Here is a 12,125-nt window from a genome sequence, read left to right as displayed (position 1 = left end):
TGTACGTAAATGTGTTTTGTCGAGGAGTCCGTGAAACTCAGTGACTAATGAAAATGATCATGATTGCATAATCATGGCAATATATGGTGAATATAAAACATTGGCCTTCACTAGACCAGGATATAAAGCTTGGATTGATTTAAAAAGTCCTTCTCTAGTTTATGATGACATTGCATTCTACAAGGGAAAATTTTCTGCCGTAGATTGTCACGGTGAAGTTTTTGTTTGTCGCATTGATGATAACCAAAAGGTAGGAGCTAAAGCTGTTGTGCCACGTCCGAAGGGAACTGAAGATCTTATTAAAAAGTATGTTGTTGAATCATCTGGGAGTCTTTAGTTAGTTTCATGCATACAAGGAGGTCATTTTTATTCTATCGAAGACTACCCTAACTACGAAGAAAATGAATTCAATAATGAAGACTTGGAAGATGAAGATGAAGATGAAGATGAAGATGAGGATGAAGAAGAAGAAGAAGAAAAAGAAGAAGAGATCCATTATGTGGCAACTGGGTTCACAGTTCTCAAGTTAAAAAGGTTTATTCAAGTAGGAAGCAAACATAAATACAAATATGTGAAGGTTTGCAGTTTGGGTGATAGAGCATTGTTCGTGGGTGACAACTCATCTGTGTCTTTTCCAATATCAAGCAATGGATGCTAAGCTCATTGTATCTATTTTCCAGATGACAATACTGAACTTTATGAGGCGACCTTAAATGGCGGAGGGTACGACATGAGTGTATTTAGCATGGAAGATGGGACAATTAATAAGCATTACCTAGACAAATCCTTATCTTACTTTTCTACCCCACTTTGGTATATTTAACCTACATCTATGCAATGCATTTGTTGTTTAAATAAATAATAAAAAAATATATTGTGATAGTGGGTATATTGGTCTTAAGACATGCTTGCATTTTTTGAAGTCAGAAGTTGTAAAATTGCATCTATACAATCGATTTATCGAATATTAGTTTTTCCATTTTAATTGATATTATTCAATTATTTGTTCTTGTAGTAATACTTTTTTTCCATTCTAATTTCTATTTTCTATAGGTTCTCTTCAATTATTTATTTATTTTTTGTAATATGATGACGCATCTAGATCTATGAAGCACGGGTGCGTTTCGGGACTCGGGTGCGGGTGCGGGTGCGGGTGCGGGACTCGGCAATTTTTGAAAAAGTAGGGTGCGGGTGCGGCGAGACTCGGCGATTAAAAAATTATTAAAAATATTTTTATTTATATTTTCTATATATTTTTACTATTAAAATATTCATAAAAAACACATTGTTATGCATTGATTCACAAAACACAAAACAAAGAAAGAAGAAGACAAGAAACACATTACAATGCCTCTGAGGTCAGAATTTCGGCAGCTCCGGTGAGTTTCAAGGCCGATATCGGCCCGTTTCGGCCGTTTCCGGCATATTTCGGCCGTATCGGCCGTATCGGTCTCCGGCCGATACGATCCGATACGGCCGATATTGACCGATTCTAGCCGAATCGAAGCCGATTCTGGCCGAATCGAAGCCGATTCTGGCCGAATCGAGCCTCGTCGGCGCGAATCGAGCCTCGTTGGCTCAAATCTGAGAAAAAAAAAAAAAAAAATAGACCACCGCGAGTCGCCGCGTCCTGCGTTAGGCCGCGTCGGACTCGGCGGACTCGGGTGCGGCACCCTCCCAGCCGCGTTCGTGCTTTCTAGATTTGGAGTTCCACGTCAATTGTAGAAAGTGTGATGTTCTCAATTTTTTACAAAAGAAGCATGTTCTTTTACGAAAGGAAAGGAAATATGCTCACCTCATTTTACATATTAAAAATTGAAATTCTTTCATATGATAACCCGAAATTGTCTCAAAATTTAATTTAAAAAAAAAAAAAAAAAGTTAGGAAAACTAGAAGATGGACCCATCGAATTCTATTACCAGTTTAGAGATTGCATAAGCAAGCACTTCTTAGGAGACTGTTTCTCTTCCTCTGATTCTAATTTTCCTAGTTTTCCATAGTTTGGTGTGCTTTATTTTTGCTTTGATTCTGAAAATCTTGAGCATAAAACTTATTTTTCAAAAGCACACGTGTTTTGCATTCTACATTGGTAGTCATGTTTTCCCTCTGAACTTGTTGATTTTGAGCTGGGATCAAGTCGGGGAACTCTTTCTCATTTGGTGATCAAAATCAATAGCTAGCACCTTATGGGAACTTCACTATACTTTGTAGCCTCTCATTTGACTACAAGTTTTATTTGTCAAGTTCAAAGTAGATTAAAATGCTTGATTTGGAGAATCCATATATTTTGCATGAATCAGACCCCAAGGCAGTGTGAATTAATTGAAGAGTTTGCTAAAGAAGAGCAAGGGGAATATAATTAATAAGTGTGCTACTGCTGGAGTATCCGGGTAACATGTAGACCAGAGATGGCTTCATTGTCTGCATTTGTAGCTTTTATTTTGTGTTTAAGGAGGTTAATTTCACCTTTGAAATCTAATGCAATATTTTCACGTGCATTCTGTGGCATCCTCTACTGTGCATGGGGATCAGATTTTTAAAGACATCTTCAGTCGTAGACATGGCGGTGAAGATGTCAAGGTTTGCTGCCTGTATCAGTTGTTTTTATTCACTAAACAATTTTTTTGTGGGTTTAAAGGCTAAGAAATATAAGGAAGCATGTTTAGGGGTTAGGCCAAAGTGTTGTACATTTTAACTGATAAAAGTTTTCCTTCAAATCTAGTTGAAATTCCAACTCATTTTGTGACTGTTTTATAAGACTGTATATACATGTATATTAAAAAAAATATAATTCATAAAATTATTTAAATAAATCACATATTATTATTATTTTTGAAAACAATCACATGATTATTTACTAAATCATGTAACTAAAATTAAAAGTATTCTTTTTTTTTTCTTTTTTCTTTTTTAAGAAGAGAAATAAAAGTATACATGGAGACAAAACAAAAGACTTTGGCTATACACAGTATTTTGTCTTCGCAGTGGCCTCTTGCTAGCGCATTTTCCACCTGATAAGCTGTCCAGTTTCACTTCCATAAAATGCATAGACACTGTAGTGTAGGGCCTTGGGGAAAAAAAATTTTCTTAATTAGTTGCACAACAATTTCATCATCTATTTTTCTCAAAAAATAAAAAATAAAAAAATCATCATCCACTTTATCATAATTTTTGCCAAGCCTAGTGTAAACATTATCTACATTTGGAGCTTTTCTTTTGTTGCTAATGTACATAGCATGAAGTCAGAACTTAGAATTAAGGGAGCAATTTTAGCAGTGTCGGCTCTATACTATATAAGTAATTGAGGTGGTCGTCTAGAGCGAAGTAAATAAATGGCTCCCAAATTTTAACCAATATGATTATTTTTATTATTGTAATAGTATTAATTAAACACAAATATTAGCCAATAAATAAAATAACATTTTTATACCAAACAAAAAACAAGAAAAAGAAGAGAAGGAAATACTTTATCAACAACATTTTTCACAACAATTTTACAACAAATCTTATGTAACATGTTGTTACAAGCTATTATTGATCATAGCAAAAAAATAATTTCAATGGTGGATTCAAATTAGAATTTAGAACTAGTAACAACTTAACACCTAGGATTTGATGTAGCACTTCTCAAAAAAAAAAAAACAATATACAAAAAAATTCACAACATTTTCATAATTGTTTAGTTAGCAAAGTTTTACTAGTTCTTATATAGGTCCACTACTAACATTACTCTTTTACTTACCATTATGGATCCATATTTGGTGCCAAAATTTTCTTGCAATTAAAATTTCAATTGCTTTGGGATTTGTATTTTGTGGGTTACTTATAAGTGGGAGAAAAAAAAAAAATTAAGATACAGCTTGATAACTTACTACAGGCACAAACTTCAATTTGAGCTGGAATGGACCAAAATAGACTAGAATGGCCCGTAATTTTATTCGAAAGAGAAAGGGGGGTTTCTCATTCTAGTTTGTATTCCGGAAAGGAACCCAGTTGGCTATATGACTAGTCATTTGTGAAGGAATCTGACTCCAAAGCAACATGAATTCAAAGAGCAAGCCAAAGAAGAGCAAGCGGAATATGATTAGCACATCATTTGAGGCAGAGAACATTAAAAATCTTGCATCTAGAATATCCAAGTTGTTATTGTAAATATTGTTTATTATTCTTTACTACTAGAATTGATGTATGCATGTTTGTAAAGTCAGTCTATCATTTTTTAGTATCACATCTTTTTGATTTTAGAAATGATGAACAAGAAATTTACCATTTTGATTCATTGTTTATTACTCTTCGTTTTTACTTGGTTAAAAAATAAATAAATAAATAAAAGCCGGTAACTTAGATGATATAAGAATGTTTAAAAACCTGTCCATTTTTTGTACACGTTTAGTAGGCCGTGGTGAACCTCAATACTTGTAATATCCAATAAACCACATGCATTGGCTAATACTACCATTGATGAGAGAGGAATTTAATTATGATACCAAAACGACCATAATTGGTGCTAAACAACATTTATAGAATTCAAAAATTGTTCACACCATAATTGTAGTATTGTACACAGTATCCTGTCTTTGCTTCGTGGCCTCTTGCTAATGCATTTGCCACCTGATAAGTGGTCCATATTCACTTGCTCCATTAAATATAGAGTACCTGCACCATAAGTTCCACAACGATTTCATCATACACTCAATCATAATTCTTACAAAGCAAATGTCCAGAGTTTGGTTTGCAGAGTACCTGATAAATGGAAACATTATCTGCATTTGTAGCTTTGCTGTTTTTGCTAATGTACACAGTTTGATTTAAGGATGGGATGATGATGATGATGATGATGATGTATTGTAAACATTATCTGCATTTGTAGCCTCCTTTTTCTTTTTTCTTTTTTTTTAAGGATGCTTGCTTGTCCTCAGTGTCATCGAGAATGGGAAATTGTGCATTTATCTGAAATTACACGCGGTCATTAATGTAAATCTGAAACAGATCAAATGAATTGCACTTAAAAAAAAATAAAAAATAAAAAAAAAAGATCATCAATTTAATTGTTTCTCACTTTTCTATGGATTTTTCATAATGACTCTTTGGAAAATACTTTTTTTGTAACTGTGGAGCCTATGGGCCTGATAGCCTCGGCGCATCATGAAACAGGCCCAAGGCCCAGGCCGAGGAGCATAGGCTATTGTTGTTAGGGTAGGGGAAAGTCTCTTTTCCCAATCCACGCCGAGGACAACCTTATCCTCGGCTTGACAAAGGTGATTTTGGGGAAAAGACAAACCCCAAAATAAGCTATCGCTCTCACATTTAATGCACTCAACTAACCCCCCCTGACCGCATTAATAGGGAGGTAACTCCTTGGCAGGATAATGTTGATCAGAGTGAACCACTTGAGTACCGATAAGGCCTCTGATGGGACGGACGACCAGAAAAAAAGGCAAATAGATGATCAACAGATGGAAGGAGGGGATAGGAAAATAAAAACTATAAAAGAAAAGCTAGTAAAGTAAAGGGGGGGGGGGGAAATTATATAGTTCATGGTTTTTCTAAGTATTTAATCCCACTTTTTTTTTTTTTCTGCAGCCTAAGTATAGCTGCAAGTCATGCAAAGGAAGGCGAGTTTTATTTCTTTTTTCATTTTAGCATTTATTTTTAAATTTTTTTTGGCTCTGGTGATTGCATTGCTAAAATTTCGTGCTGTTTTCTTATCCTAGCTTGGTGTAGAATAAATTCCTCTGCTACAAAATCTAATGCATGATCTTATCAATTCAGGCCTTAAAATTTGTATATGGTTTGTTAGGATATGAAATGGATGGGTTTTCAGGCTTTTTGTTTTATAATTACAGGTCTGTTTGCATCAGGTAGCAAATATCAGATTTCGTTTCTTAAGCTTTAAGAAGAAAAGAAAAATAACCGGTTTTATAGGTTTTGTATATGCTAGTTTTTATAGGTGCTTAACTCTCCTCCTTTGCCATTTGCAGGAGTAGATATAATGATGAGACCATAAAGGTGAGTAGAAGTGGTGGAGCAGATTCTGATGGAAATCAACCTGGTGATCTTTTGTCATTAAGCTATGCAGTATGCAGCAATATTGAATAGAACTCGAGTTTCTCAAACTCGAGTTTCAGCCCAAATTCGAGTTTGCCAAACTCGAGTTACAAAAATAGTCTAACTTACAAAATAATTTCATCGGTATGCTGCTTTCCTATATTTTTTCTAAAATCATGCTATCTAGCAAATTTTGCCTCTCACAGGAGATGTAGTCCTCAAGGTTTGTTTAATGCTTGTATATGATTAGTGCTTGTGCAATGGGAAAATTTCATTTATGACATCTGTTTTCTTTGTTGAGTTTTTTTCATTTCATTTGGAATTTACACATGCAACTCATGCGACTTGATTATTGGACAATTTGGACTTGATCCCCACATGGGGTGGTAACTGGGTCAATTAATAATGAGATCTGGTTTGTTTGTTGAGATTCTTTCATGTCCACCCTTTGTTGGGATTGTGAAAACCAGAGCAAAATACCACCTCTCTATCCCTCCATGTCATTCCTATGGGGTTGGCTTTTAGCCTAAGATTACCGGCTTCTTGTAGAGGTTCTTTCTTGTTCTAGTTCTCTATAGTATCATGGTTTAACTAATTTCTAATATTCAGGTTCACTCTGGCACCCAGCTTGGTCAGAAGGTAGTTTTGAAGAAGAAAGGTTGGTGAATTGTTCATTTATAGAAAATTTTATGTGACAAATGATTCTATTTTGGTTTGCCACTTGCATCTTTCTCTCTATTGAGAATAGTGTGCAACATAATTGGTCCTTTTATGTTTTAGCCTCTTTGTTCCTTGTATCAATAATCCCCCAAAATTTCAATTAAAGCAACTTCCTCAGCTTGTGTCATTATGGTCTTTTCCTATTGCCATGATTTATTCTTTTTCTTTTTTAAAGTAAGGAATCAACATGAAATTTTGACAGAAGGATATCCTTTATGACTAACATTAAGAGTCCATATGAGTCGCGTCAGATATGCAATTTGTTGTTGATCATCATTTCAATGTAGGATTTGATGATTTTACCCTAGTTAAGCAAGTTATTAGGTGTAATATCATTAATTTTTATTACTTATAAAAAAAATATTGTTATTTATTTATTTTTTATTTATTTATTTTTTTCTGTTAAGATTCTAAAAATCTTGAGTAAAAACTTTTTTCTCAAAATTGTGTGTTTTCCCTTTGACTTTGTTGTTTTTTTGCAAGGATCAAGACAAGGAACTCTTATTCATTTGGTGATCAAGATGTGCACCTCAATGTCAACATTCCATCGTAGGTTTCCTTGTTCTTAGCATTGTTATTGCAGGGTTTTTCACCCTCTAGAACGTATTTTTATGGTTCAGTTCAATCGAGTGTGTGGACTACTGAATGTGTTTGCAACCTCTCATTTACATAGTAGATTAAAATGCTTGATTAGTGTAGGAATTTGACCCCAAAGCAACGTGAATTGATTGAAGAGTTTGCCAAAGAAGAGCAAGGGGAATATGAAAAGCGTTCTACTGCTGGAGCATCTGGGTAAAAATGTATACGAAAAAACACTTCATTTCTTTGCTAATTCATAGAAAGTCAAGCTTAGCAAAAAAGGATAAAGGCAACTGAAGGAAAAGCATCAATTGTTTAAAGACCCACCCACTCTATATGTTTTGTAGGAGTGACTCTTGATAGTTTTTGTCCAAGTCTTTTTCTTTTTTTGGAGAGCATGGGGTGGGTTGTTAAGCTAGGGTATGTAATTTTTCCCTTATAAATCACAATGGTAGGTATTATTTGAGGTGACCAAATTTGATCACTTGCATCCAACGTATCGAAGTTGTTATTGTATATATTATTTATTTTTCTTTAATATTTTCCATTATCAAGAACATCAAATCAGTTTATTAGTCATTTTTGTATTATGTTATGACTAACGTCACATGGAATAAATTTTAGAGTTGGCTATATAGATGGTTATATAAGCTTTTAGAAAGTTAAACATTATTCAATTGGTTTTTTCTCACGCTATCAGGTTTGACAAGTGCTTGTTAATGCAATAGGATTGGGTGTGCCCTTATTCTGGTTTTGAACATTGTGAATTCATGAGCATGTTAGATGCAATTTGGCAGAGTTCATAGCAACAAGGTTTGACTTCAAACATGTTTAATTGGATGTAATGGCTACAACACCTACTAACAAAATTAACATGATTACAGATTTTAAAAATATAATCGTTGAATTGCATGTTTTTTATATTCTTAAAACACATGTCCAATTTTATGCCAATTGAATGTTATTTATTATTTGATCCATAAACTTATATTTTATGCATAATTTTATATTACAAAAATTTCAAATTTAACTATTCGTTAATAATATAGCTATTGATTTTAATTTTCTGAAAATTTTGTAAGAATGAAGGATATAGGAAGAAAATGTAATCTAACGTAGGATTTGTCAAAGATTCAATATTTAGATCTACATATATATAATAATAAGTGTTGGAGCATTTTAATATTAAATAATTAAAATAAATAAATGTTACAACATAAATGTAAAGATGTGGGAGTGAATATGAAAGATGAAGAGTTAGTGAAAATGTTTAATCCCACATTGAAAATGAGAGAGACTACTTTATTCTTTTTAATTGTGGTGATTAATGGGCTAACATGAATTATCTCAAATATTGGACTAGATACATGCGCAAGGGAGAGGTGAAGGGTCCAATCTAAGTTTTTTTTTTTAATTTTTGTACCAAATGAGTTAATTTAGTGTAAAAAACAAGGAGTCCAATATAAGTAAACCATAAAAACATAATTTTTGAATGATTTTATATTTATGAGCCTTTTTTTGTAGAACTAAAAACAATTCAAGTTTATAAGTCATCTATATATATATGTATGTATATATGTATATTAATAGGTAAAACTGAGAAAAAATTCAATTAGAATTCAGTTAGAATCTAATTTTGCACCCCGTGTCCCATCTAATCAAAATTTTAATTTTTTTTTGAACAAAGTTAGTTAGTTTAGTGTAAAAATTGGATTTCAATTAGAGTTTAATTTTACGGTAATTGAAGTTTTTTAATTTTTGTGCCAAATGAGTTAATTTAGAGTAGAAAACAAGGAGTCTAATATAAATTGTAGGGTTAGGATTTGTGGCCCAAGCCCAAAACAATGAATTTGTAGAGAGTGGGTGAAAGAGCTAGGTTGATTATGGAATCGACAACAATTAATTACAACCCTCAAGCACAAACCAACATAAATTTACACGTAAAGAATGGGTGTCCGAAGAGGTATATTATTGATTATGTGGTGAATACAGATCTTAGGGTTACAATCAAGCTCTTTCTCTTTTCTTCTCTCCTCATTTTTTCTCCCTCCTTTCCTCAGGAGCTTCTTTTCTTTATATAACCTCCCTTCTCCTCATCTCCATCGTCCACTTGTACCTCATTCGTGAATCTACTTGAGTATATGTCATGTCAAGTATCTCCTTTAGCTCTGTGTAAGTGGCGGTAGGTGAGGATCCACTGTTCAGGGGTCTTCTCCACATAAATGCGGCTAGAAAAGTTGCTGCAGAGTATTAAATATGGTGGTAGCAGCTTTCTCTTTAGATATTTCTTCATCCTTATCGTCCCCAAGTATACTTAGAGCTTATCTTGATCAGGAGGAGTCCTCGGAAGATCATCTTGACCTTTTATACGTTCAATTGATCCATACTATTCACATTAAAGGAGTATAACCTCTTCGGACAGAAGGCGACCTCTTCGGATTATAATCACTTTTATCTCTGGGGGTCCCTCTTCCAGATGGGCCTTACCCTTACCTCTCCTTCTCTTCGGATGCACAGTAATCCTTACATGGGGCTCTAGGCCCCCTATGTTAGATTGGGCCTTTTTCCCCCCACAATAGCCCCTCAAAATTTTAATTTTTCCCTCACATCCGAGGAGAAAGAATAAGATTTTGACCTGCTACATAAGGAAAAAGAAATAAAAATAAAAAAGCTTAAAAGAAAGAATTCGTAAATACCCCAGTTTACACGTGCGCAGGCATAGAGACAAGTGCTTTATTATTGCCGCTGTCAGTTCCGTATTCCCAAAGCGTTGTATTAATTACTCCATGCGGCGTTTTGTCTTTTGCATCCAATGGTGGGTTGTTGATCCAACGGACATGGCTTTTCTTCGAGATTTGGACGGGATGAATTACACCCTTTCACTTGTCCTCGTATATAAACCCTCTGAGGAGGTTATTTTTCTTTACTTTACGCATCCTCAAAATACCCAACGAGCTCTTTCATTCAAAACCCTTCAAGCTTCTTCGATTTCCTATCTTCTTTTCTTCCAGGATCCACCAAGAGTCCATTTCGAGTCCAAGGATTGTTCTCCACTCTTGTCTGTGTAAGTTTCGGCATCTCTTGGTCCTTTATTTTCTTCTCGGCTAGTATTTTCTACCTTCGAAACCCATTTACTGTCCACTACTTCAATCACTCTCTAAGAATGGGCAAATTTCAACATCTCGTCGATAGTCCGGCATTGATAGAGAAATTTAAGCAAAATTATGGTATACCGCGGGTGGTGAATCTGAGATATTGCCCTCCGGAGCAGATACTAACGGCCCGAAGAGAGGGAGAGGTCGTAATCCCAATGATAGCCTTCATCGAAGGGGGAATGACCCTCCCAATGGGTTCCATCACCTTGAACTACCTTTGCAACCACAGACTCTCTCCTGAGTAGTGCGCGCCCAACACCTTTAGGATACTAGGAGCTATCGATGCCTTGAACCAACAGTTAGGATTAGGGCTGACCTGTCATGACCTGGCATATATGTATAAATGTCATAGCCAAAAAGGGGCGAGATACTACCTTAAATCCCAATCCGATATCGTTAGATTGTTCTCCTGCCTTCCCAAATCAAATAAAGGGATGAAAGACGACTATTTAATCGTCTCAGGCGCATGGCATGACGGTCTACACTGTCCGACCAAGCCAGGAGAGCCAGGTGTGACTTCCTAGACTTAGGATTTCCAACAATAGTCTTAGGATCTTCGTTCTTCATAATCTGTTTTTTATGCCATCATATTTCAATCTTCTGACTAGATCTGTTTGTTTGTTTGTTTACAGATAAGGCACATATTGCTCCTCGGCTTAGCCTTATCAGTGCCCCCGCCCTTAATTATCTACTACGCTCGGAGATATTCGTGAGTGAAGATGGACAGCTCCGGTCCATCCCACTTATACTCGGCTATACGCCCAAGAAAGCAGATATCCAACCGGCCGGCAATGCCATTACACAAGGTGATCACTGGCTTCGGCGAATAGACGTCGCTCGGCGACACTTTTTAGCGCCATACGACCTTGAGCCCGTTCCACACCCGAACCCACAGGGCATTCCATTGCTAATCCGACCAGTTCAACAAGTTCCCGTCGAGCCGGTGGTCGTAGGAGAAAGGGTCGGCTCTTCATCCTCTTCGCTAGAGGAACAGATAGACAAGTTTAGATTTGAAGGGGAAGTTTCAGGGGGAGTGTAGGTAATACCCTCCACAGATTCCGAGGACGAGGCCAACAGGCAATCCAGTATCCGCCCACCACTTTTGCTAACTACTCTCCCCGAGGACTCTTCGGAGGAAGAAAAGATGTCTGACTTAAAGCTTCTGCTGAAGACAAGGGGTAAGAAGGCTGAGTCCAAGGGGATGGGGACTTCTCGACCAGTGGTGAACTTACCTCCACCTCCACCCCCACCTCAGGTTCCTGATCTGGGCCTTGAAACCGATACCAAACCTAAAGAAAAAGAGGCCTCTCGAGCCTAAGGAGCGAGAGGTGGTGGTACCACTAAAGACCACAAAGCAACAGAAGGTGGTAAGGGACCACCAGAGCAAGAGGGTCTCATCCGTGGAGAGCAGGGAGGAGTCTCCTGTGGCCAACGTGCGCCGAGGGCAACGCACATAGTCTCCCAGGCTGGAACTTGATGGTGTTCCTTTTTCCTGGGAGACCTCTGTTAGGAACTATGATGGGGGTAGAGCGGGGCTGATAGCTGAAGCTTTGGAGCAACCACTGCTCCTCCCTCGAGACATGGAATCATACAGGCGCTTCAGCCAGTATGATCTTTTCATG

General features: G+C 36.3%; 1 protein-coding gene and 1 long non-coding RNA gene across 4 annotated transcripts; both read left to right on the top strand.

The window, feature by feature from the left end:
- Positions 1–73: 73 nt before the first annotated feature.
- On the top strand, positions 74–658 carry LOC136063223 (uncharacterized). Its single transcript, XM_065763270.1, has 2 exons — positions 74–250; positions 338–658. Exons 1-2 carry the CDS (start codon positions 74–76, stop codon positions 656–658), a joined length of 498 nt encoding a protein of 165 aa, XP_065619342.1.
- A 5,241-nt stretch (positions 659–5,899) lies between these two features.
- LOC136063226 (uncharacterized) lies at positions 5,900–7,981 on the top strand. 3 transcript variants are annotated; one of them, XR_010624933.1, is made up of 4 exons: positions 5,900–6,010; positions 6,659–6,707; positions 7,253–7,318; positions 7,464–7,981. It is a non-coding gene; the product is annotated as an uncharacterized LOC136063226 (long non-coding RNA). The 3 variants fall into 3 exon arrangements; XR_010624932.1 differs by having other exon boundaries at positions 5,900–6,053; XR_010624931.1 differs by having other exon boundaries at positions 5,901–6,193.
- The last annotated feature ends 4,144 nt before the right edge of the window (positions 7,982–12,125 follow it).

This window comes from Quercus suber, unplaced genomic scaffold (assembly GCF_002906115.3).
Source record: "Quercus suber isolate HL8 unplaced genomic scaffold, Cork oak 2.0 scaffold_501, whole genome shotgun sequence".
NCBI classification, from domain to species: domain Eukaryota; kingdom Viridiplantae; phylum Streptophyta; class Magnoliopsida; order Fagales; family Fagaceae; genus Quercus; species Quercus suber.
This window is presented reverse-complemented; position numbering and strand designations above follow the sequence as displayed.